The following is a 27,097-nucleotide window of genomic DNA, read 5'->3' as shown; positions in this document are numbered from 1 at the left end:
AACTAAAAGTATTGAAATAATGAAAATATTTGCTCACGCATTTTTCGACATGGTTTCGTTGGATGGCTTGATGATTAGGGAGATTATTCACAGATCAATTTGTGTCGCAGTCTAAACGTGGTTCACCATGATGTCCGAGCTTCCACCTCCAAAACTAGTTTCAACACCTGTTTGCTAAACATGTTTGACTGGTGTAAGAGTGATCTGTATAAAGCTCTAAAGTATATCTTTTTTACTTCAGTCAGTTATGAGAGCTGTGCGTAACAGTTGAATGTACATTGTTGAGCTTGTGTTAGGTGTATTGTAGGTGATCAATGTAATATTATTGTACCGATTCTGTATTGTGAACTATACAATTGGTTGCTTGATGATATTTCATCGACTTCAAGTCTAACCAAGTGGTTATGATTATATGGATAAGTGATAGTTTCAAAAGTGTCTGTTTTATGATATTGAGCTAGAGTTTATTTCACTGTTAAAAAGCCATGTGTTTCAGCTTCGCGTTGCAAAAATGGACGAATGTCGAGCTAATATTGTTCATCGTCATTATCACTTCCATTACAACTGATGGGCGAACTTCAGATAAATTAAAAATCACTTTACCTCATGGTGGTAGACTCATTGGAAGATATTTGAACACATTTAGTGGTCAAGGCATTCTCGCCTTTTTAGGCATACCGTATGCAAAACCACCAATTGAAGATTTACGTTTTAGAGTGAGTATGATCATAAATTATATAATAATAATAATAATAATAATAATAATAATAATAATAATCATAATCATAATTATTATTGTTATTATTATTATTTTTATTATTATAAATAATAAAATGTATTTATTCATAATAAATTTAAATAATTGCAAGGTATGAGACTGCGAGATTTAGCATCCTCGCTTTTCATAGACCAATATTAATACTAGATTTACGGGCGTCTCTAATATACCTATCTCTACGAACACTCGTCAATTTGATAAAACACCCCGGTGGATAAAAATACGTATTTATAATGTTTTTTTTTTCAATAAAAAAAGGCATTTTTATTACAATGGTGAATTTTTTTTACAAATTTTGGTTACTATATAAATACTGCACAATGCTAATTTCTTCTAATAATCGTTATTGTTCACAAACACGAGGACCGACATCTTTTCGATGCCACATTTTGACCGATGTCGGCGGGAGTTTCGAAAAACATGTTGGTAACATAAGTTGGTTACCAATTTCGTTTGGGGACAATTTAGTTATTTGATTTATCTAAACATAATTAAATGTAATTATCCCACCCCGTCAATTTGTTTCGTGGAGATTGGTATACCACATATGTATCTGAAAATCTATTAAATTTAATAAAGTAATACTTATGCTACAAGCCCATATTCTGTACAGTTAAATTTACAAAACGTAAAAATCGAAATTAAACTAAAGATATTTTTAATATTTCACTTCAAAGTTTTAATTCAGTCAAATTGACGGGTTCCGTAAACCTAGTGTTAACATTGCTAATAAACAGTTTAACGTTTTAATATTGCAAGATTACTTTAGATATTAATATTGTGAGGCTTTTACCGTTTGCTTGAAATCTAAAATGAGTCTTATAATCTACATCTGTGTTTAACAATGTATCGTTTTTATGTTACTTTAAAATGCATAGCTATAAAACGCATTTAATATTAAGTTAAACAAATTAATTAATACATTAACTTTATTCAAAAAAATTAACACTAAAGTTGAACAAAATGTAAACTTGTGTTAGAATTTTGTTACAGGGCAATATGGATTTGCACTAGCTATACATTTCTAGAGAGCACCGTTCGCTATTCATATTTTTATGTTATCCGATTAAATCCCTGATCCAAAAAATCAATTGTAATGATACAACTTTTATTGTATGAATATGTAGAGCTTTTACGTCAATTTTCTGGACACGACGGTATTTTAAAGGAAATAATATATTATACATACGTTTCTGTTATTTTAAAAGCCGTTCCAGATTCGGCTTTTCTAGAACATATTTTTGACAGTTTCAATGGTTGTAAATCGTTTTTATAATTTTAATGATTTGATGAAAAATCATACAGCATTGCTGTAAAAATGGTAATAATGCGTATAATGAGCAACAATATATAATCTTTTCTATTTAACAAGTAGTGTGTTAAATTTTTATTTGATTGCGCCGTAACAAAGCCATATGATTGTTTCGAATGCGCCTTAACAAAGCTGAAAATGAATTTGTAATTTTAGCTATCAACTGACAGCAGCTGTTTACCATCGCGTATGCAATCGCGACCAATGTTGAACGGATATTCAGTTTTTGCTCTTTAGATTATATCATGAGTGCAATCAAGTTATAATGAGGTATCAGCCGCAAACGTATGGAGACGCCCAGTGTTATCCATTTTATTCGTTTTGTATGTTTGAGCTGGGTGCCCAAAATATTGAAAAAGAACCAGAACAATTACCAACTAGCTTTTACATAACGTTTTTCAAAACCATTAACCTTGATTTATAGCATTTTTCTGATATTCTAAAATTTCCGCAGCTCAATGAGTTGCGGATTTTTCGCCATCGAATTTTTGTAGCATAGTTCATTTTGCTTGTGAGTGTCATGGTATACCAGTTTTCAAAAAGACTAGTAAAATGAACACCTTGGCGGAGAAATGAGTGTCAAATGACACCAAAATGACAGCCGGATCGATTGAATTTTTTCGATCGAAAAATTGTGCTAAGGCCGATTATTACAATGCACGTAATTACGACTTTCCTAATCTATTACATTTAAATAGTGATAAGAAAGCATTTTAAATAATTTAAATTTATGAAGTATCTGTAATACGACCAAATAGGCCGTTCTTGAGAGAAATAAAATCTATTAAAAAAATAAAACTTTTTATGTAATTAAAACGCGATTATCAAACGTTTTACGAGGAATATTTTTGCTGTAGTTTTTTCTAATTTTATTTTTCTCTTTATTTCGATCTATTTCATGACATTTTGTAGGCCCCTGTACCTTACGGACCTTGGTCAGGTGATCTAATGGCAACTACTGATTCACCATTATGTACACAACGAGATCCCTATCGCAGAGACGAATCCATTTCCGGTGTTGAGGATTGCTTACATCTAAACGTATATGTGCCTGAGCGGCCAAGATCGCTGTCGGTGGATGCAAATATGACACATCCAGTTTTATTTCCTGTGATGGTTTTCTTTCATGGTGGTGGTTGGCAATGTGGCTCTGGAACTCGTTCTTTCTATGGTCCCGATTTCTTGCTCGAACATGATGTTATCTACATTGGAGCAAACTTTCGTCTCGGGCCACTCGGATTTCTAAGCACTGAACAAGTGGATTGTCCAGGAAATAATGGTTTAAAGGATCAAAGTTTAGTCCTACGATGGATTAATGAGAACATAGCCTCTTTTGGAGGGGATCCGAAATCGGTTACTATATTTGGAGAAAGTGCGGGAGGAGCAAGTGGAACATATCACATGATGTCACCTTTATCGAAAGGTTTATTTCATCGAGTTATTTCTCAGTCAGGAGTGAATTTGGATGCCTGGGCTCAGCCAGCACATCCAGGAGTAGCAAGATCCCGATCTATTCAGCTTGGTAAAATGTTGAAATGTACAAAAACCAATGATGGAAGTTATATTGAGATGCTGGATTGTCTCCGAAGAGTCCCTGCGGAAGAAATCACAAGAAAATTCTATGATTTTTATGTAATTATTATTTTATATATATAGATATATATATAAATATAAGCATCAAAACTAATTCACAAAATCCGTTGCAGCTTTGGGACACGGATCCAATGATCCCATTTCCGCCTGTTATAGAACCTGACATTCCGGGAGCTTTTATAACAAAACATCCTAGAGATGAATATGAGCCACATGCTATTGAACTTCCATGGATGACTGGATTAACGTTTGATGAGGGAGCTCTAAAAAGTGCATGTGAGTATTTTTTTCAGGCGCGACGCATGTTTAGCGACGCAGTAGACATGTTAATTGATTTATACGTTCTTATAATGTAGCGCTGATAAATATCCCCGAGCTTCGTAAGAGTTTGAATGATCACTGGGATCGTGCGTTACCTATTTCATTATATTACGATCATCATGAACCTGAGATGCAGCGACAAATTACACAGAAAATAAATAGTTTCTACTTTAAAAACCAGAAACTTGTAACTGCAACCGAGAGAAATTTAACAAATGTAAGTACTATATTTTTCGAGGCTGTAACTATTTAATTAATCTTGCACAGTACTAAATTACTCTATAATGCAATATGTAATCATCTTTATTTAACAAAAAAAAACAGTTGTATTCGGATGCATGGTTTTTAGCAGGCATGGATGAGTACTTGCGGATTCGTTTGTTAGGACATAATAAGCGAAACTCGACATTAAAAGTAGGAGAAACATATGTTTATCTCTTCGCTCAGAAAGCTTCTGCTAGTTTCACGGAAATATTTAAAGGAGGAGCAGAAAATTACTATGGTAAGATAATCTGCATTGATAAATACGACTTTAATTATTTTATTATCTAATTTTCATAATTAGGTGTTTGTCATGCGGAGGAACTTCAATATATTTTCCCGATTGCAAAGGAAATTCCAAACTTTCAGACAGCTATTCCTACGGAAGATGAGCTAGAGATACGGCGCGTTATTTTAAAGCTTTGGATTAATTTTGCTCGCACCGGCAATCCAACTCCAGGGGATGAAAAGGACAATACTTCCGCTCAAAATCAGTTGCTGCCTCAGTGGCGTCCAGCTGACAGTTTTCCTCTAAGGTATCTTCGAATAGGAAGATTAGATTCTTCTAAGGAACCGATTGTAGCTTTAGAAACAGGGCTTTTTGAAGAACGTGCAGCTTTCTGGCGAAAACTTAGAGCACATCATTATACAAATTCTTTCGCTATTGGTAGCAATTCTAAGTTGCGAGATGAGCTTTAAAAGCATGATTAACTGAAAAATATTAAAAACAAAGTAAAAAATTTCAATCGTTCTCTTGTTACTTCATGTAAGAATGTCAGTATTACATTCGTGATATTGAGCATTAAAAAGGAAATAGAATGATATTACAAAGGGATTTTTCTTTAGACTAACCCTGCAACCATTACACCTAGTAATAGAGTAAAAAACATTCAGCTGTAAATAAATTTTTAGCACATCTCAAACATCAGTACGAATATAGGGTAAATGTACCAGTATCGGGCAGGTTAATGCAGCAGTTTCACAAAAACTGCACGTACACTTACAATTTTTATTTTATCTCATGAAAGTGACGATATTTTGAATGATTAACTATTGTTTTCTGTTGTGATATTTTTTATTTGCCGAAATGAATTTTTTAGAAATATTCGTGAAGTCCCCCCGCCCGCAGGTTGACAACAATATTTAAAACTGATTTACACTCTCATTTTCCTAAGATGTATAAAAAAGTATTTAAATTATTAATTTTATGTTGCCCATTTTGGTCATTTAGCTGGCAGTTTTTACAGTCTCTTTGATGTGAGTTACAAATAAAGGAGGCATTGCAGAAAAGAGACATATGTCGAGTATAGACAACGACTCTGACTGACTCATAAATTATTATTTTTCTCTGAAATCATTGAATTTTTTATAATAAATTCTGCATACTTTCATTGGTTTATTGCTTCGGTTCTCTTAATAACGAAACCTGCCGAACTATTGGCTGACAGCAAATCTGACGAAAAATGCTGAGCTCTGCACATTTTGTTTGATATTTTGAAAAGTATACTAAGAAATGTTGTGAAACTTCGTAAATGAATAACAAATGGGCATATCTTTATGCTCAGACAATTTTCAACGCGTTTTTTGCATGATTTCACGTTTTTAGTTACCCTTCCGAAAACTGGTACAATTACCCTAGTATTTTTTCAAAAATGTATAAATTGATGTTGTAAAAGTATACACAAAATTTTGTTATGTTAAACCTACCTGTGGATTTGCTTAGCATAAACATTAACTCTAATATGACATTTATCGATTTCGGAAAATCCTATATTTTTTTTATGCCGGTCATTGTTTTACATCAAACATTACAAAATATATCACATGAACAGACAAAGTCATGTTCATCGAGCGACTATAGTTTTTAGGCACATGCGCAGTGTACTGGTGAATATTCACCTCATAACTTTTATTCTTCCATCTGACAGTGAAAATATATAGTCAGAACGTTTAATAACTTGCTGCTATTACGACTATCAACCACATACAAAGTAACCCATATCCATCCAAGCATTTTGAATAAATTATGTTTTGTTACCAATTAGTGTTGTTCTAAATGATTTAGACGGAATTGACTGAAACAAAAGCATCTTTATTGTGCTATATGTGCTTGTTCATGGCCGCAGAAATGGAAATATTCTGTTCTGTGTAGGTTTTGTGTTAATGATTTGAAACATCGACGAATTACGTGACGAATGTGATGCTGGTTGTTCTCCAAAATCATGCATGTAAGAAATTATTGGGACGTTGTAATTTTATGACCTACCAAAACAAAAAAAAAACATCTGGAACGAATTTATAGCGTTATATACAAAACTGATTCGTGTCAAACCATTGATGCATATGTATTGTGGAAATTTAAAAAAAAGTGCATTAGGGAATATCGATTTCAAAGGAAGACAGGTAATGTAAACTGTAAACAGCAACATATAACTCACTATATTTTACTTCATTTTTAAATTTCATTATTTCATTTCTTTTTAATACATCGTTTTTTTCTTTTTTTGTGGAATAGACAATCATGTTGATGATTTTCTAAATCGAGACAATTTTGTAAAACATGTTTAGTACGTTCTCACAAACCATATATTTCTTCGCGAATCTCGAAAAAGATTCGCCAATGTTTTGACGTTCACACACTACGAATCTTCGCTGGATACAATTATATTAATTTAAGAAAATATTTCGTAAAACAAAGCTTCTTGTTATAAGAATTGCACGTTATACAATCGTTAGAGCACATCGGGATTGAGGATGATAAAAAATATGTTAAAAACACGATATTTCTCTCGGCCTGTCAAAAGATTCTTAGCAAATATTTTTGTTGTGTTGGATTGACAAAGAAGGATAGCTTGGATTGCTCGAAAAAAATTCGCCGCAGGCTGTTAGATTTCCCCAACATCAGTGAAAATGTGTGTGTTGACTGATATTTTCTAGCAGAAAATGCCGTGTGAGAACGCATTTTCTATATAAATTAAATAAAAAAAATAAATAAAAAAATATTACATTTTAATTTAAGTACATAATTACATGATTTAATTCGATTTATTGGTAAAAGTAAGGCTCAGCCCTCTACGTTTCATTGAAAAAGCGTTACATTCCTTAATATATTCCCAAGCAGCATTCTTATAACAGTTTTGTTATCCACGTGACCGACCTGTATACATTAGATTAATAAACAAATATTATAAATTGCGATGAAAAAAAGGTTTATTGTTTTAAGATTAATCGATATAAACGAGATTAAATTTTTGAATTATAAGAAAACCCAGGTTTAATATTTTTCACTGTTGCACTATGGTTATGAAAAATAGTCTGAAAGTTGGAAGTTCGTTGACAACCTTAAAGCTTAAAATAGGAGTAGCATTTCCAATGAGTAGAAAATATAAAATATTGAAAATATATATAAATGAATTAAATATATTAGATATAATTTATATTTCTGGCCATTTTGAATAAGAATTACATTATGTAAGAGGGCTCTTTTTAAAAGCGATTAATGAGCGATCAATAAATACTTTTTCATTAAATAAAATATTTCATTTTCCTGTTTCACCAATAGCTGGATGCCAATCAAAAAAACTATCAGATATAAAAAAAAACAGTCAATGACACGACACGACTCACATGGAAAATTGTACAAAATTGTCGTACTAATCCATATTTTTAATACATTATTGTTTTTTTCAACATCTAGTTATCTGTTGTGTCTTTGGCTTATCAGGTACTTTATTAAACACTACATATAAATAGTACACAATATAAATGTTTCTCACAAGCACAATACACTTTTAAATAGTCGGCTGCGCGCCAGCCGCACCGAGCGCCCCTGCCGAGAGCTCCTGCTCGATCGGCCTTCGTGCACACTCTGCTCAGCGCTTGGCACACACTAAGCCTTGTGCGCTTAGTGTGTGCCACAGTGTGCGTTTACACACTGTCGTCCCCCTGGACGTTGACCGGTGGCAGCGCAACTGCCATGGCAAGTCCAGGGGTCGGCACGCACGGCTGCCCACAACATTATCAAAATTTTGTTATTTGTGAAAAACATTTACCTTAGCGTTGAAAAACCATTTTGTTGGATTAACCTTACCGCGCGGCTACATGAGGTGAAATATACAACGAAATGAACTATTCTACAGGTAAAATATCTGACAGGTACAGCTAAAGGATTGGATGAGACACAACATCCGCTTTCGAAATTCTATTAAAAATAATATCTTCTTAAGCAGAACCTTCCCTAATTGGAAGAAATTATAAACTGTTGACTGAAAATTGACGAAGTACTCGATAATGAAGTTTTTTAATGGATTTAAATACGATTTTGTGCACGTTATTTGTTTACATTGCACATCAGCTGGTTGCTGTGATGCTTTATCCATCAGATATTTCGCCTGTCAAATAGTTAATTTCGCTGTATATTTCACCTCATGTGGCCTCGCGGTTAAAATTGGCAACCGGATACCCGGGTATTTTTTCAATTTTAAACTACTAGAATTTTAATTAATTGCTTTTATTCACTTGAAATTTTCCGTAGCCCCCCAACTTTTAATTTACGATTTGTGCATAAATTGCAATTTTCAATACGCTGTAAATATTTTATTTTCATTTATTTTAAACTGTAATACGGACGTCACACGAGGCGTAAACTCAAAAAGTTTACGCTTGATTTGTATGGGAGAGCGGAAACTTCCTGTCAAAAGATTTCAGGGTTGTATGGCTGAAATCCAGTTTACCGTAGCAATAGACGATGCGCAATCTCAGATTGCGCATATATTTATCTGTCAAACGGGTCGGTTTGATATATTTATCTGTCAAAAAATATTTATATATCTCGGACATATAATCTTGAAAATTTATGCGCAATCTTGGCGCAATCTGAAATTGTATGGAAATGACGTTTATAGCTCAGGGTTGGCTACGCGAAATGACATATGTTTTGATAAAACGAATATATGCGCAATCTGAGATTGCGCATCGTGTATTAATACGGTTACGCCAAAGTTTACGCTTCGTGTGACGTCCGTATAACACGTATGTTGGTAACCAGCATACCCAGATATTCCATATATTTTGTACGGAGAATGACATTTCTCTTCTTCTTCTTCTTTTCGTATTGTGCTTGTTTTCGAGTCAAACTCAAGCGATTTACAATTTCATATAGACCATTAGTTTTATCATAAAATGAGAAATAAAACTTTATTCATAAATGAAATGGAAGAGAATAAATGGTCTACATTACTTGCTTACGGCATTAAAAGATAAAAAGCATAGTTTACCTATTCAAACCGTTAAATCTTTACGTCAAAACGTGTCTAATACACGGGTTATTTACCTTTCGTGTGTAAATTTGCTTGCCAACTCTACGGTTAAACAATTCTAGCGTATTTTTTGTACTAGCTCAGCAATTGGTACACAGCTAGCACAACATTTGGAACACATAGCACAACAATTGGTACATAGAAGAGGTTTTGAAAAACGGCTATAACTTTTGTAAAAAAAAGTGTCCAATTTACAAAATGTAAAAGCATTAATGTTGCTAAGCTTAGCAATAATGTGAGTACAAAACAATCCGCATTTGAACTTTATCAAATCGAAGCAGACAATGTTGACATCGAATGAAAATGGGATGAGAATATGAATGCATGCATCAGTAAGCCGTGGAAAATATTGATATCGAATCAAAGATGTTGAGATCAATGGCAAACGTAATTTATTCAATTGGAAAACCCTATATAAGAGACCAGGTGCTGAAATCAATTGTGGCGGTCAATTATTGCATTACATACATTTTCATGTGGTACTAAAAAGCTAATAATTAAAAAAAAAATAGAAATACAGTCTGTTCCCGAGTTACGCGGTTTCTGCGTTCCCGACGAATCCGCGTAACTCGAATATCTGCAAAAGTCGAATTTCACGTTTTTTGACTAAAATACTATTGATTACTCAGAGTTTTTTATTTAATTTGGTACTTTTATACACTTTATCATTAATTTGATATGATTTGTGCCGAAAATTCTTCTGCAAATTGTGCTGATTTGACATTTGATCTGTCAAATTTAGAAAACCGCGTATCTCCAAATCCGCGTAAGTCGAGAACCGTGTAACTTGGGAACAGACTGTATATTAAACTTTTTAATCAGATTGCACTACTTTTGACCGAACGCTGTTTCATCCCATTAATCTGATAGTCAAAAGTGTGGATTATCGAATGGTATAGTCGTCAACTCGTACGACTTAAGAACATGCTCGTCGTGGGTTCAAGTCTAGAATGAACCCCCCTCCTCTCTTGCAAAGACTGTCTATCTGCATACGTGGTACTATATCTCGAAAGCCTGTACAGGCCTGCATGTTTGCGTAGGTCGTTACGCTAAGTAAAAGAAGAAGAGTTGTTATTGTTCGAAGTTTTCGTTATTTTGTCTAGTATAATCGTTGTAACCTTCACAATAAATGTTTGTTTGTCCTAGAAACAGTAATGGAAACTCTCTACACGGGACATATCCATGGATTTCCACCATCGGCGAACATATCATACGGATCTCTAAGCACTGCATGGGGCTCACAAGGAGGTTTAATTGCTTTAGGAGTAGTCCTTGGTAGCTCTGTTAGTTTAGTTGGACTAGCATTTGCTTTTATTACATACAGGTAAGGATTTGAAATTATTTATGTTATTATCTTCGTTAACTTAATGTGCGTTAACAATGGGTGGCATCGCGAATGAAAATCGTCAAAATAAACAACTGTTAAAAAAGTTGACTACTAGTCGATTATAGTATTTCATCGTCAAATTAACAATCGTAGTAGGCTTGGGCGGAAAATACACGAACCGAAATTTTACGGGCGCGTAATTCCGCCCTATTAGATTACCCTATAACCATTATAAATTATAAATTACTTATTATAATTTTTTTCAAAAGTTTTCCCCGATTTTAGACCAAATGTTTTGGATAACTCAACGTTTTTATTACAGGTGTAGGTGGTCCACGAGATACACGGAACCTCTTATTGGGCCTCTACACCTTCTGGCTAGCGTACCGTACCGTTTCTATTTGTATTGAGAGTGTGACAGAACGGTACGCACAGTGTTCAGAAATATCGATTTATTAGTATTCCTACCGAGTTTTGATATGCCTATCGATTCACAAATGACCTCTCCAAAACTAACGATTTTTCAATGATCCCACCAAAAATGACATATTTTCTCATAATACTCACCGGAAAGTCATTAAACCATTTCCCAAATGATGTACTGCAGTAAATTCCATATGAAATATGGAAATCAGTAGCGACCAGAACCAAAATTACAACAATGGCCACTAAGGCCCGTGTCTATTCTTCTCGAAATGCGATGAAATTGGACGTGCAGGTAATACAAATTGAAACTCCTACCGAAAACTACCGATAAAATATTGACGCTCCTATAACGTACTGTCACCTTCGTTTGGTATTTTCTATCATGTCGCAATCTTATGTCTGGAAATCGGAATTCGACAAGCTCATTTCCAATTAGCTCTGGAGAGGATTTTTCCGTCAAAGTCAATAGAAGTATTTGAATTTTCTGTTGGTGTTTGATGAAAACGATGTGAGAGATAAACATATCTTGATTGCTTATAATAAAGCTCAAGAAATTAAAAAAAAAATAAGTGAAAATGCGAAAACTCACAGAAACATTATCATGTCTTATTACACCAAAAATACACGACGCATGTTTTCACGGGTGCCGAAACGCGTATAACAATCCAGACATATGTCATTAGTTTGTCATGTCATGACAAATGTCATTAGACGTTTTTATTCACTTTTTTCACTTTTTGACAGGATGGATGAAATCCTTTGCTCAAACAGGCTTTCTAGTATCTTGACGAATACACAAAACACTCTTAAAATCTTCATTCAGAAGCAGAAGCGATAAAAATCAGCCTTCTAAACACAAACGTCTTGGGATAGGCCCACCTGTATATAATATCCACTTTGATAGCTGCTCGAAAACTGCTGTACAATGCAAACAGCTGATGGGTTGAAATTTCAGCCTACGATATACTCACGGAAATGACGAAAAAATATCAAACAAGCATGACAGAACTTTCCATCGTCTAATAAGCCTATGACCGTGTATTTCGGAGACGGCCTGTATATACACGTTGATCGTTACGATTCGCGATGCCACCCAAACACCTTATTTTAAACCATTTTTAGACTATTTTATTCATTAATTTTAACTGTAGCACAATTACATGTTATATAGAACTGACTATCCTCCCATGAGTATTCAATAACTCAGGGCGGTGGCAACGCTTTTTCGCATGCGATTTTATCGGACGGCCTGTCAAATTTTTATATGGGATTTGACAGATAACGTCGGATGACGAAATCGCACGTCCGACATTATCTGTCAAATCCCATATAAATCTCGTCCGATAAAATCGCATCCGATGAGCGTTGCCACCGCCCTCACTGATAGCCAAGCCCTCTAGTAGTATAGACTAGCCTTGACCATCAAAAGTTGTTGTGCTAAAAAACAAAACAAAACAAAAAACAAAAACAAAATTTAATGTTAGGCAAATACACGACGCGTGTTTCCCTGGACGCAGTAAAACAGTTCCTCAGTTCATTTGTCTCCTATAGCTCGATTGTTATACGCGTTTCCACGGGTGCGGAAAAGCGCGTCATGTATTTGCGGCCTGAAGGTTAACGCTTCCTCAATTAATTTAAGGTCAATGTTTACAGTTTATTTTCAGATTTAAAATCTTTGGCAGGAACAACTCTATTAAGCCTTCTAGCTTCATTGTTTATGAGTCAGTTACTCTTTGTTATTGGAGTTGGAGGTGTACAGGTAAGATTATCCTTCTTCTTCTTCTTTCGTTTCTCGAGGTCGATTGACGGCTTCCTGGGCCCTTCGGTATTATTCCGTTATTGTGTTGGTAAGAACACAACCTCTGCCAGATTAGACGGCATCAAAGATCTTATTTCCTATTTCTCTATGTTGTGATTTGATCCATGAAGTTTTGTTTAGGTTGTCTATTTATGTTGTTGAGTAAAGTACTTCGTCTATGTATTTGAGTCACAGAGCTTGAGTGCATCGTTTCAGAAAGATATTCGATTGGATTTTATAAATTTAATCACTTTTCTAATTTTTGTTTTGTCTTGCGCCTTCCAAGCCTAAAATTTCCCTCTTTGATTTCCGATTAGTCTTTGTTCCATATTGTATTAATGGCATGTGAAGATTCTATGGCTTGCTGTGTCCTCTAGGTTGCAAATTGCAAAGGTCCCTGTGTCCGTGAGCTTAATTTTGTGTAGTTAATAATATCTATCATATCTATCAGCTGGTTGCACTCAGTATTCAAGCAGCTATCAAAGTGGGTATACTATCAAAGTGATGTTATTTAATCACAAAAAAATACAAAAACCGTGTATTTTCATTTTTTTTTTGAAAAAAAAAATGAAATTCAATAAATTATAGAGCCGTTTTTACACTTACAAATACATGCCAATTTTTTCTCTCCATTAAAACTTACAAAATAGGTATAACAATTGTTATATTTTAAATTATATCAGTGAAATTATTCACTACTTAACTCATTTCGATAATTTTGAAACACACAGTGTCAGAAAATGCGTTAAATATTATAAATAAAGCGATAGACTCACAGTCAAAAATTTATACCTTTGAGACAAAAATTGATCCGCACTGTCAAAAATTGATGCCTTCGATGCGAAAATTGCGACATGCTGTCGAAAATTGGTGTCTTTGAGACAAAAATAGGTGAGTTAGAGTCAAAACTTAGCGGCATCGGCTATATTTCATACAATTCGTGTAGAAAATTTGATTAATTTTGTGTATTTAGCGATTTCAAACTTTTATCAAAACTGTAATTCATTTTGAATTGGGCAATTGTTGGAGTATCAATTTGACACATAATAAACTACAAATTCGCGTAACTTGTGTGTCGAGAGTTTCCCCTCCAAAAACTGGTAGTCAAACCTCTGATTGTACGTTCTAAAAGCGGATGATATAGGAGGCCTCAACCTACCAACTCTATTAAGTAGAAGAATGTCGCGTAACTCGGGGAAATACTGTCTGTTAAAAATATTCCACATGGCCGACAAGTCTCCTGAGACCCGTGGAACAAATGGACTCATCTGAAGTGAATATTGGTCATGTTTTAGTCAAAAAGGTTTTAGTAGGTACTTTTGTTATCAAACGTTATAATCGTTAACATACACGGATAACTAGTAGAATATGTGTTCAACGTATTAAACATATAAAGTAAGGGCAAGTCTATGAGTGCCTTGGTTAACTCGAATAACCTCTCCCTTTGATTTCCTTCACTCGATAGGAGTTTTATGTTGTATAAAATAGTCTAATCAATTTACGTCGTTGTTATTCCCGTGATAATTATCTGCAGTACTCTGCTAAAGTGCCATTGCTGATCATCCTCCTGGATCATACATGATACAATTCCTCTTCCTTTTCGTACTCCTCATACAGCTTGATAAATACTCAGAGCCTAAGAATATGTTTTCCTTCCGTAGGACCCGGAACTATGTTTGTCACTGTCGCTGGCATTGCTCTTCATGAAATTGGCATCACTCTGCTGGATTTGTTGTTGTTGTCATCACGCTTTTGTTTTATTTCGCTCAAACACCAATCTCTGCCCAAGTCGAGAATCAACAATGGGTAAAACATTGATTAACTATAGGTTTGTATGAAAAATAGAAGACAGAGTAAGAGATTACTCACAACAAATTGCTTTTTACTCTAATATACTTTTTAGTCTCGTATCATGGGGGTATCCTTTGATAATGCTTGGAGTTGCAGCTGCCTTTAAATATAAAGAAAGAGACATTAGAATCAGCGGTTATACACACCTACAAATTTTTTCCCAAATAGTGCAAGAATTGAATGGAGAAAATCACTGCTGGTAAGAGAAACACTTTTACTTATTTATTTTTGTTCAGGAGGGAACAATTAAAGCGCGTATAAATGTTGATATATAAAAAATATTTAATTTTATTTATTCGCTACAAGATTTCGGAGTAGCGGAAAACGGGACAAAATGGGCACTCTTTATTTAAGCATTATTTATCAACAAGGATAAATTGTTTTAAAAATGTATACCAATGATCAAAATGTATTCTTGGATTATTTTCTGATCATCATATAAAAGGTTCTTGCAATACAGTTCACGCTCGGTGATCCGCACTTGACCGAGTGCGGATTATCGAACGACGTTTTGATGTCTTTTTTAACTTCTTATTTTTGTTTCGGTCCATTAGTCAATTGTAGCATTACATACATTTGCATGTGGTATAAAGAATGCTGATAATTTAAAAAAAAGTAATATAATAATATTTTTAATCATATTGCTCTACTTTTGACAGCACACTGTTTCCTCTCACCTTATACAGGGTCTTTCAATTGAATAAATAAAGTTTGCCATTGATCTCAACATCTTCGATTTCGTTGTCAATATTTTCCACGGCTTACTAATGTATATTCTCATATATTCTCATAATATTCTCAACCTATTTTAATTCGATGTCAACATTATCTACTTCGATGTGATAAAATTCGAATATTGGAGCCCTTTCCATTTTAAGTTAGTAGGCTGAAATTTCAGCCTGTCAGCTGTCAGCATTGTATAGCAGTTTACGAGCAGCTATCTAAGTGAGTATAATATGAAGGTGGGCATATCACAATGCGAATGAATTTGGGCCGGTCTGGTGGTACAGTCGTCAACTCGTACGACGTAACAACATGTCCGTCATGGGTTCAAGTCCCGAATAGACCGTGCCCCCATACGTAGGACTTGACTATCCTGCTATGGTAACAATAAGTCATTGAAAGCCAAGCTCACTTTACTAGTGGGTACAGGCAGACCTTGACCGACAGTGGTTGTGTTGTTGTGTCAAAGAAGAAGAAGAAGAATAAGAAGTATGAATTTAGAAGGCTGATTTTTATCGCTTCTGTTACTGAATGAAGATTTTAAGAGTGTTTTGTGTATTCGTCAAGCCTCCAGAAAGCTTGTTTGAACAAAAGTTTCACCCATCCTGTCAAAAAGTGATATTCAAATTTGATTATAAAAACATGCTATGAGATCACCTGGACTACATACACTTTGATTCTAGATTAGACCACGTGATCTCTTTAATACACCTTGGGGTAAATGTATACAACACCGTGTTTTGCCATTTTTCGAGCAGGTACTTGAATCTAATTCTAGCTTTGAGGCTAGAATTATCTAGACTGAAAATTGCAGGCTAGTTTTGTGTGCGGTTTTGTATGGAGTGTTTACATGATTTCAGCCTCCAACTGTCAAACGCCATACAAAAAAACTTACTAGAATCGTGAAAGGCCCCATTGATTGTTTTGTAGCGGACTGCAAGCAGTGTATATTGCTCTGTTAATTTTATATGTGTCTTTACCAGATGTTTAAACATTTTCTTCAATATGTAGCTAATGCTGGTGCTTCTATGACGCACACTGCTTGCAGGCCGCCAAAAAAAGTCTATTAAAGACATTTAGACCATGGCCGTGGAAAATATTAACATCGAAAACAATGGTGTTGAGATCAATGGTAAACGTTTTTTATAAACGTATTTAAATAAACAATGCGCAATCTAAACGCCGCTTCAGACCTTGCGTGAACATGAACGTGAAATTTTGTTTTTCGGATATATTTCATTGAATATTAATCGGAATATTACTCATCGTACAGCAAAACAAAGGGTATTTAATTCACCAGCTATTGAGTCTGCAATACAAGCTCAAATAATGAATTTAAGGCTGGAAATAGACGAACCGAGATCGTCGCGGTACCGCGAAATTCGCGCCTTGTTTATAACAGTTGTAGAACAGTTGGGCTGTCAAATCTTCCGCGCCTCCGATCGCGCCTGCTGTTTCGCAGAGATACCCAACTTCGGTATTCTTGAGATTTTCGCGGTAGCGCGAACCGATTGTTTTCACTTTTTCTGGTGAATTCGTTTGAAAAAACGTGTAGGGAAAAGAGTTTTGTATTTTATTTTGCATAAACTATGTGAAATAACCAATTTGATTCGAAAATTGATAAACATTATTTCTTCTTGGCACATTCAATCGTCACCAGACCTCGGATGGTTCCATACACGAACCGCGATTATCTCGCCTATCTGTCAGATTTTATAACAGAATTGACAGCTCAAGTCATACGCGATTTTCGCGGTACCGCGACGATCTCGATTCGTCTATTTCCAGCCTAATGCGTTTCCTTATGATTCCCCGCTGAACATTATTTTTGACCGCGAGCAAAGCGTGAAATTCTGAGTGGAGCGAAATGCATGTCATATTGTTGAAGCGGTTTATGTTTACCATTTCTATCGGGCGAAAATTAGAAATTTACCGTTTCATTCTCCGAATGTTCTGTCTTTTAGGAAAAATATTTCACCGTGAAAAATGTCAACGGCTAAAATCCATATAGTTCACCGATAGGTTCATTAAATATTTTTTTAGCAAATCAATATAAACTGAATAATGCGATTTAAATATTTTTTTATAATAATATGTTACTGTAAACATTCATATCATATTTAACATTTTATTCATTCAATTCATTATAAAATAAGAATCTGCAAATATATTGCATAAATTCATTAATAAATTTTCATGATGGAAATATTAATTAAGTTTAAACGAATTTAACTGATCCTCCTGATTCATTAATATGGGTGATATGGTCCTAACGGGTCTTGTTTGAATTATATTGGTTGTTTTGATTGAAGCCTTAGATTTGACAGCAGGCGGAATTGCGCATAGATTTTAAAGATTATACACCGTTTTCGAGCCCATATAAAAAATGTTAAGTTGCTTTTGAACTTTTTTTTCAACTATAACTAAACATTTGACGTCTAACTGAAATACTGATGCCTATCTGAACTTCGTTCAATCGTTACAAAACAAGTTATACCCCAACTTGATCCGTTTGTTGTATGGAGTTTAGACTTTTGTTTCTGTCATTTACGAAATTAGTTACGATTTATATGCCAATAATTTATCTCGATATCTTCAACAACAAAGCTACACCAGAAACTCTCAACTCTCAAGGCTCAACCTGATGTGCTGATGTGGCAGAGGGGTAAGCAACAGCGCTCGGGAAAGAGCTTCCGGCTGAAAACAATAGCCAAATAGCCAGCTCGTACTTTATAGCTGATTTGGGACTGTTTAACGAACAATCGTTCCGATGTCGTACTTTGTGGCTGATTAAGAGTTAGATGGTACTTTGCGGAACTATGAAGCTTTTTAACAGGCACATGCTACTCTCAGGAACCTTGTAGCTGATTAGCCTGACTTGTATGGTTCACGATGGAACTTGAAGGCCATTTTGGAGCCGGAAATGTCTACCGTACAGCATTTCACGAAAACGCGTCACCGTAAAAATGATAGTCAATCCCTAGCGGTCTATTTGGCTATATGCTGCTTCGGCATTTGTCAATGCACGGGACGCGTGTTGAACCTCTTTTGTTGACCCGTCCTTAAATTTGTGACTTATTGTTGCACCCAGTCCGACGGAGGAGGCATCTGTGGCTACAATGATTTCAGCTCTAAGGTTATAGTGGATCAAAAGCAGATCAGATGTTCAATTTTTTTTTGAATTTGTTGAAGGCCTCCTCGCACTGTTTCATCCAGACGAACTGGTTACCGCCCTTCAGCAACTTGTCCAGAGGGTACCTCAAATCCCGCATCCTGGGAACTAATTTGTCATACAGCCGTACCGGCGAACTCGTTCGTTCCTGGGAACGTTCGCCGCCACGCTCATTTTCACTCATTTCATAGCCCTCTAGATCAAAAATTAGAAAACCTTATAGATTGTGTACTGGCCAACCTAATGGTACAACCCTGTCCACTCATGAGCGACGAATGTTTCTCGTCGAACGAGTTCGCCGGTACGGCTGATAATCAAAGTGGGTTCATTATACAGGTGGGCTTATCCCGAACAATTTGACAGCCGTGCTGTAGAAAAATGAAAACGAAATGACAGGAGGGGATTCGATCATTTGTTGATGTATGCGTGTGAATTCCAATGGCTGTTTTGGTTGATGTGTCGTAGTGTAGGTGAAAAACTACGTATCACAATCGAATCCCCTCCTGTCATTCGTTCGTCCAATATGGCCTTCCCGCCAAACCTATAAGCCCACCTAGTCCCTATACCCACTTTGGTCATAATAGTAAATAGCACCCAAAAATGAGCGAACCTCCTGTATGTTTGTTGGTGCTGGCAAATTATTAGGCGGCGCTCTAGCAGCAATCGAACACGACATAAGACACGAACAAACCCATATAATCATATGGAGGTGCACTGTCAGACACAAACAAACAAACAAGACAAACCTCGAGTCGAACATGTCAGTTGATTCTGTCTGTGATGTTCGATACCCACCTGTGCTGTGAGTACCTTGGCTGTCAAACGCTTCACAGCTACAGTAGATAGAATTCAATGCGGGACATTTTCAAGTTTTTTTACGTAGTTTGTCTCTTTTTCTTCTTAAAATTGCGTACAAAATATTTAGAATAGCTATCAATAATATTTGCAATGCTTCACAATCAATTATAACATCAAATATACAGGTTTGAAACGTATAAAACTATTACGTGTACACAATGCATGTATATGCACTGTATGTGTTTTGGCATGGACGTTTGTTTACATTTTTCAATAATAAATTTGAATGATTTTTATGTTATTTTTGATATGAATAACTAGTATATTACTTGTTGAATCTTCCCCCTGCAGATGGATGTTCATTTAAACTATGAAAATGCTTCATTTTCGAGTTGATAAGATAGGCGTATTGCAGTGCATCATGACAGGTCTATAAGACATCGAACAGCTGACAGAGCACCTATCGAACAGAGTCGTGTTTGTTTGTCTCGTTCGATTGGTCCCAGAGCGCCGCCTTAATCGCGTTGATCTTTATTGGGTTGGGTCTGATTCCATTACGATCGATTATATGGCCAAGGTATTCGATTTTCTGCATCTTAGGCAGCGGTCTAATCTTGTTGCGCGCAACATTGTTGCTCGGCAACATATCGCTGAGGTGGTCTATAAATGTTGCTGGCAACATTTCGCTTTGACATTGTTTAGCGTAAAAAAATTGCCAATTAACAGCTCAGAGTTTATTTTTTATCATTCACTTGTTGAATGAAGTGTTGAAAATTTTGTTTTTACACCAAAAAATGTTTTATAAATGCTTAAAATCCAAATTTAGCGGATGTCAACAAAACGCACACTGCTGCTGTGTCATTTCATACACCCGATTACCATGGCCAAGGTAAATAGAAAATGTTGCCAGACCGTATTAATACACGATGCGCAATCTCAGATTGCGCATATATTCGTTTTATCAAAACATATGTCATTTCGCGTAGCCAACCCTGAGCTATAAACGTCATTTCCATACATTTTCAGATTGCGCCAAGATTGCGCATAAATTTTCAAGATTATATGTCCGAGATATATAAATTTTTTTTGACAGATAAATATATCAAACCGACCCGTTTGACAGATAAATATATGCGCAATCTGAGATTGCGCATCGTCTATTGCTACGGAGACAAAAATCAAATTGGTTTGATTTTGGCCGGCAACAAAGTTGCGCTAGCTGTCAAAATCCATACATTTTGCCAGCAACAATGTTGCGCGCAACAAGATTAGACCAGTGCCTTAAACGAGCATTTCTCGGCACGGATAGCGAACCCAAACTCCCTTATGCGTTGAAACAGATCGGCCAAATTTGTATCATGCTCTTTTTCGGGTTTGCCCCCAACGACTGCGGAACTTGACGTATCGTGCAGACCGGCGAGCATCGTGTCGATGACTTGTTGGAAAGCCGCCGGCGCGATTTTTATGCCGAGAGGCAAACGGTTGTAATGATAAAGACCCCGAGCCGTGTTTATAGTCAAGAGAGGTCTGTAATACTCCTCGATCTCAACTTGCGAAAACGCGTCGGACAAATATATTTTTCTGAATTATTGGCAGTGGGCTTCGCAAATATATTGTCAGGCAATGATAGGGGATAATGAGGCTGCAATGCATCGTTTAACCTGGTCGAATAATCACCACATATTCGAACATTACTATTGCTCTTACAAACGACGACTCCAATCGTCCAATCGGCTTAGTCGAATCAACAGGCGTTATTATTTTTGCTTTTTCTAGCCGCTCGAGCTCATCGTCGACTACTGCATGCATTGCTTACGCATTTGGACGGAAAACGGCTCGACTATTTGCCTTAAGCTACAATCTGATCTGCGCTTTCGTGCAGAACCCTGTGCCATTAACAACCTCGGGAAGACTTTTCTGCAGTTTCTCAGGGATATGCGTGTGAATTGAAATTGTTGCACAAAACGTATTCATTGGAACGGAACCAAGCTCGAAAAGATCCACTAGATCTGCGCCTAATAAAAGGAGCCAGCTTTGTGATATTATTCATGAATACAGTTGATGAAAATTCACCAAAAAGCTTCAGTTCTTTGTTAGAGGAAGTTTTTGCTTTTACTGAAGGCTTCACCAATGATAGTTGCCCTAGTTTCCTCCATGCTGTTTCGTCTTCGCGGCTCCTCGTCCATCTCGATATCTTCCGGACTCGTGTCCTTTCGGCACCGTTTACGCGTTGACGGAATTTTGCACACGTATTACTTTTCACTTTTTCAGTACCAAAGTCTTTTTCCTTTTTACTCGTCGCCACTTTTATGGATTGCAAACATTACTAGGTACTTATTTCTTATTTATTTAACAAATTAAAAGTATATAAAATATACGTATTTGTAAGACACGCACTGTACGAAACAAGCCCTTGGCAAGTGGCGATAGGGTTGAGCAGCGGTGCTGCGCTCAGTTCCCAAGGTGTCTACAACAATAAATATCTTAATATAAATATCTTCATCGGACAATAAATGAACTACAGGCGGTCCCCGAGATACACGGTACCTCTTATACGCGGATTCGGAGATACGCGGTTTTCTAAATTTGACAATTCTTTGAGCAAATTGTACTGATTTGACACATCAATTGCAAATTGCCAAATAATTTCCGTTTTGATCGAATATTAAAAACTATTTCAAAAGGTTTAAAACAGTTATATTCAGTCAAAATAATATCAAATAATTCATAAAGTGACTAAAACCACCCCTTACTTGCAAAATTACACGAAAATTAGTGATATTTCAGCTGGAAATCACGAGATTCGACTTACGCGGAAATTCGAGATACGCGGTATTTTGCGGCCGTTTTCGGTCCCCATTAACCGTGTATCTCGGGGACCGCCTGTATTTAGTTGAGCATAGACCGTCAACCAGAACGGAACCACTGCGTTTGTTGGAATTTAATCCTTATATTAAGCTTAACTCAACAGAGAGTACTGAACTTGACATCGGCATCGTTCAAATCTCACAGAGGTCTGAGGCAAGGTAACGGACTTACCTGTCTGCTCATTAACAACGCCCAGGAAGGTGTTATTCGAAGCGCGCCTCTACCGATCTCTCCAATTTCTTTGCTTCGCGTATGTCATCGACATCATTGACAGGACAACAGCGACGGTGTGTGAGGTATACACCCGACTCAAACGCGACTGCTTCTGAATCTGACTGCGACTGAAGAATTGGATTGAGAATCAATGCGACCAAGACGAAGTATCTGCTTGCCGGAGACTCAGACCTTCTGTTCTGCATAAGGCGCAGGAAAGCACAGTGAACTCGATAGCTGGATCAGGTGAAACGAGACCTGTCGGAGCCAGCCAATGGCCCAGCATCCTGGAGAATGATTTTTGACCATGCCATGTCACATCGACGTGCTCTATCGTGAGCAGGAGAGAGAGAGAGAGAGAGAGGGAGAGAGAGAGAGAGTAAGAGAGAGACACAGAGAGAGAGACCTTCAACATTATTCACTGACTTTTACATAAGTACAAAATCAATTTCAATTTACAGCAATTATCCGCAGTACGCGATACTCGATATACGCGAATTCGCAGTACGCGATGACTCTAAATTTGACTCTAAGCTCCATGTGTTTTTTGCAAATATTTTAATTCTTTGAAATATGTATGCTCTTTTTAAATTTCCTTAATGTTCTTAATGCATTTTGCACTAAATTTGTGCAAAAGATACCTGTTTTATAACAAAAAACTATAATGCAAAACTCTGTGGCGATATTTTTCAACCCTTGAACCGGTAGTGTAAACTATTTTTCCATAGGAATCCGCTATACGCGAAAACTCGAAATACGCTATTGCGATCGGTCCCGTACGATAGCGTACATCGGATAATGCTTGTAGTTTCAATCAATTTAATTGCAACAAAATGAACAGCAAACAAACGAACCAGGTAATATAAACGTATGTTAATTTTTAAATAAATAAATGTTTAGTTTCGATTGAACTATGTTTAGAAAGGCATCAGAATTTCATTTGGCCGTCAAATTTTTACTTATAGGTGAACAATGTTCAATAGCACCTTAACATTGTTTACGTAGGCCCATAATGCCTTAGTATGTCCGACAGATATATTTTTTGTTACCGATAAATATATCAAATCAAGCCGTTTGACAGATCTGCGCAATCTTCAAATATATGCGCAATCTGATATCATGAAGAATTAGTGTTATGAACTGCCTGTTTATACTCAATACTTTATTTACAACACTAATAAAACGTATAGTAATAAATAAACATAAAAGTACAATGAACATTCAAACGATAAGTACGGGCCGTGCAACAGCCGCACCAAGCGCCTCTGCCAAGAGCTCCTGCTCGATCGACCTTAATGCACTCTATGCCCGGTGCTCGGCACACACTAGGTCTTGCGCGTTTAGTGTGTGCGATAGTGCGCGTGTGTGTACACTGTCATCCTCGTGGCAAGCCAGGAGTCAAAACGCACGGCTGCCCACAACAGTATTACATTTCGCTAATGTTGTTTCCGATTAGGTGTAGCGAGAAGAGTTTCATTCATTCATTCCGCTAAAGTTACTTCCGACTTATTGTTTGTTTGTTTTTATTTTATTATTACGGCCTGGCCGTATTAACCCCTTTCGAGGAAGTATCTGTTATTCTGTGTTTATGTTTTATAATTGTACTAATTTATATTTTGTGTTGTATTGTAGACAATAAATCATTTTAACAATACAAATCATTTTAACAATACAAACAATACAAAATACAAATATATGATATGCTGTCATCATATCATTTTAACAATACAAAAGTTAGAGGATTGATGAACTAGTTTTCTCATTCATTTACGTAATTTTACTCATTTTTTCTCTATTTAAACAGGTTAATGGAAGGATCGGCATATGTTTGGGGGTTCTTAATGCCAGCTATCGTTTTACTTTTCTCAGGGTTCTATCTTGCGTGTCAAGGAGAGGGAGCCATAAAAATTGCTGCTGCTCTACAAATTGATTCCCGCACAAAAAATAAGTTAATTAAAAAGCGAGGTTTACAAATAGGATTATTTTTTAAGGTAAATAAATAAGCTACTTGATATTCTGTGTAAGCCAGCCAATCGAACACGACATTGAAGGACAGACAACCATTTTAGCGATTAAAATCGATTTTTTCAACATAATTCCAAATGTCTCATTCGGCGCTCTACGGAGCTTCTACACACACCGAAGTGAGGAACCGGTTGTCAATACTCTCACATGCATCTCTCACCTGCAGTCTCGGTGTATGTTGAAACGCTCTTATATTAGACTCGTGTTCGATTGGTGCCAGCGAATAGAAATTCGAAGTGGGTATATTATATAGGTGGGATTGTCCCTACCAATTTGACAGCCGTGCTATATAAAATTGAAAACAAAATGACAGGAGTGGATATACAGGTCGATGCATAGTATGCAGGGTTTGCAACTATTTCTACTTATTTTGGTGCTCTTTTCGTTTTTCTTCATTTAATTGTGACGAGTCATTCTCCCAGCATACCAAAATGTGTACAAAATATCGTTCATATACACCTAAGACCACAATCCTACGTAATTATTTTACGTATATTATGTATTATATTATACTACGAGTCTACGATATATATACCGTATTTATATTTTAGATCTTGGTTGTCCTATCAACCGTTGTAGCACTTGGTGCTATTGCTTCTATTGGAAATATTATGGAGCTTTGGTCTGTTTACAGCATTGCACAGGGAATACAGGTGAGGAATAATATAGTTTTTTAAACGTAGATATTTGGTTGAAATCGTAGAACCCGTAGAGCCCATTGAAATTTAATTAAATAATTATATGTTCAAAATGTGTTTTTGTTATTTATATTCATATACATTTGATTTTGTTTCTAGAGTTCATATAACAAAAACATATTACTGTATGGTCGCAATTCAATACTTTGTTGGCGCTAATAAAATAAATATTGCTATTTGAGGTATCTTTTCAATACAATAAAAAAAACTCTAATTTGAAAAATATTGCATGACTGTTATTATTGTAATTTATTTAAATTATCGACCAAGTTTTGCCTACTTAACGCATTACTAACCCATTCTTTCCCTTTTAATCAAACTACAAATTTGATTACATTTTCAGGGTATCGTGATAGCATTGCTCGTATCTTGTAACTGTAAAGTTTTGAAACTCTACTCAGCTCCTAAAACTAATAAGTCGCGCCGTGGGACGTATCGCAGTCTGAAGGATGGCGATGGAGGTAGATATGGACATCTTTCTATATCAAATCCCAATTACGAGGAAATATCCCACATCAGTAACATTCCTAGCGACGGTGTTTCGAGTCTTACCAAAATGTCTTATAAAGAAGGATGTTTTGTAGATCGCATGGATAACTCTACTACAACAGCATTGGATTGCGCTTTTAATGGTGAATTATCTACTACACTTTCTATTGATGAAGTATCCAAAAATCCCTTGCCTGTCTCAGTGTAAAGTGATACAATGCATTTCATGTTGAGTGTCAGGCCACTGCTAGACACACCAAAAATAAACTACAGTAACGTAAAGTTTTGACAACCGAAAAATAACGCTTATAAACAAAATTAATTGTGACCAAAACCAATCGAATTTTGTTTCCTTCAATTTTAATAACAATAATTGGAAAACATAAGTAATATATATATAATAAATTGTTGGTTTGTACTGCAAAAGCAAACTAACAGCAATTTCGTTTGGATTTCGCTGCGCCGATCGAAATCTGTCGACCGAAAAAAGAAACGTTACAATGCTTTATATTTCATGAGTAAGTTTTTTCGTTATGATGACTTTTTGGTGTGTCTAGCAGGGGCATTATGCCAGGGAGTACAGATGAAATCTGTTCGCTATGTAGGACAATAAGTTCATATCAGTGATGGTTTGTATGGCAACAGAACATGGAGTATGGACACTGAAAAACTATTCGGTATAAAGTAGTTTACATAACTTATTCATATCACAGCCACAAAAGAAATATAAAATTATTTGCCGTCCAAATTCAACAATATTTTGTACTGATTTTTACTATAATGATCATTATAAGGTTGATGGTCGAAGTGGTTTTCATGTTTGCAATAAGTAACCAAATTATATACATATTGATCCCAAGTATACCCAAACAATTGCAAAATGGTTTAAATGTCAAAATTGTGTTTTAATGATGAATAAAATTGTAATGACTCCAAATTAATGGTTTGTAAACGCATGTAGTAAATTATTAATTCAAAAATAGAAAATAATCCCCCTGATATATACACTCACTTTGTTCCTCACCAATACATTGGCTGGTATTATTATTGATCCGTTCGTAGCGGCGTCGTACGTCCCGACACTCATTTTCCTAACGTACTAGATCGTTGCTACAATTATTCACCG

At 35.8% G+C, this 27,097-nt stretch overlaps 2 protein-coding genes across 8 annotated transcripts; both read left to right on the top strand.

The window, feature by feature from the left end:
* The first annotated feature begins 229 nt into the window (after positions 1-229).
* Positions 230-6,306, top strand: LOC120949409 (venom carboxylesterase-6). The gene is made up of 6 exons (XM_040366668.2): positions 230-716; positions 3,003-3,722; positions 3,797-3,959; positions 4,040-4,221; positions 4,329-4,506; positions 4,570-6,306. The coding sequence occupies exons 1-6, from the start codon at positions 486-488 to the stop codon at positions 4,962-4,964; spliced, it is 1,869 nt and encodes a 622-aa protein (XP_040222602.1). The 5' UTR covers positions 230-485; the 3' UTR covers positions 4,965-6,306.
* Positions 6,307-6,385: 79 nt separating this feature from the next.
* Positions 6,386-26,923, top strand: LOC120949410 (adhesion G protein-coupled receptor L1-like). Of its 7 annotated transcripts, none has more exons than XM_040366671.2 (9): positions 6,387-6,493; positions 7,963-7,989; positions 10,736-10,907; positions 12,990-13,095; positions 14,796-14,962; positions 15,038-15,184; positions 24,564-24,750; positions 25,336-25,437; positions 25,826-26,923. In XM_040366671.2, exons 1-9 carry the CDS (start codon positions 6,466-6,468, stop codon positions 26,177-26,179), a joined length of 1,290 nt encoding a protein of 429 aa, XP_040222605.2. In that variant the 5' UTR covers positions 6,387-6,465; the 3' UTR covers positions 26,180-26,923. The 7 variants fall into 7 exon arrangements, with proteins under 7 accessions (XP_040222613.2, XP_040222605.2, XP_040222604.2 ...); XM_040366670.2 differs by having other exon boundaries at positions 10,730-10,907; XM_040366673.2 differs by having other exon boundaries at positions 6,431-6,668.
* Positions 26,924-27,097: the final 174 nt, after the last annotated feature.

This window comes from Anopheles coluzzii, chromosome 2 (genome assembly GCF_943734685.1).
Source record: "Anopheles coluzzii chromosome 2, AcolN3, whole genome shotgun sequence".
Taxonomy (NCBI): domain Eukaryota; kingdom Metazoa; phylum Arthropoda; class Insecta; order Diptera; family Culicidae; genus Anopheles; species Anopheles coluzzii.
The sequence above is the reverse complement of the archived record's forward strand: the minus strand, read 5'-3'. Positions and strand labels throughout refer to the sequence as shown.

What these genes read in the sequence shown, in the direction of transcription:
- LOC120949409 (XM_040366668.2), top strand. Translation starts at nt 486, where the DNA reads ATGTGTTTCAGCTTCGCGTTGCAAAAATGGACGAATGTCGAGCTAATA. An exon ending in GAAAATTCTATGATTTTTAT is followed by an intron (nt 3,723 to 3,796) that starts GTAATTATTATT and finishes AATCCGTTGCAG; the next exon opens with CTTTGGGACACGGATCCAAT. An exon ending in GGGAGCTCTAAAAAGTGCAT is followed by an intron (nt 3,960 to 4,039) that starts GTGAGTATTTTT and finishes CTTATAATGTAG; the next exon opens with CGCTGATAAATATCCCCGAG.
- LOC120949410 (XM_040366670.2), top strand. Translation starts at nt 6,466, where the DNA reads ATGCTGGTTGTTCTCCAAAATCATGCAT. An exon ending in AAAACATTGATTAACTATAG is followed by an intron (nt 14,963 to 15,037) that starts GTTTGTATGAAA and finishes TATACTTTTTAG; the next exon opens with TCTCGTATCATGGGGGTATC. An exon ending in AATGGAGAAAATCACTGCTG is followed by an intron (nt 15,185 to 24,563) that starts GTAAGAGAAACA and finishes CTATTTAAACAG; the next exon opens with GTTAATGGAAGGATCGGCAT.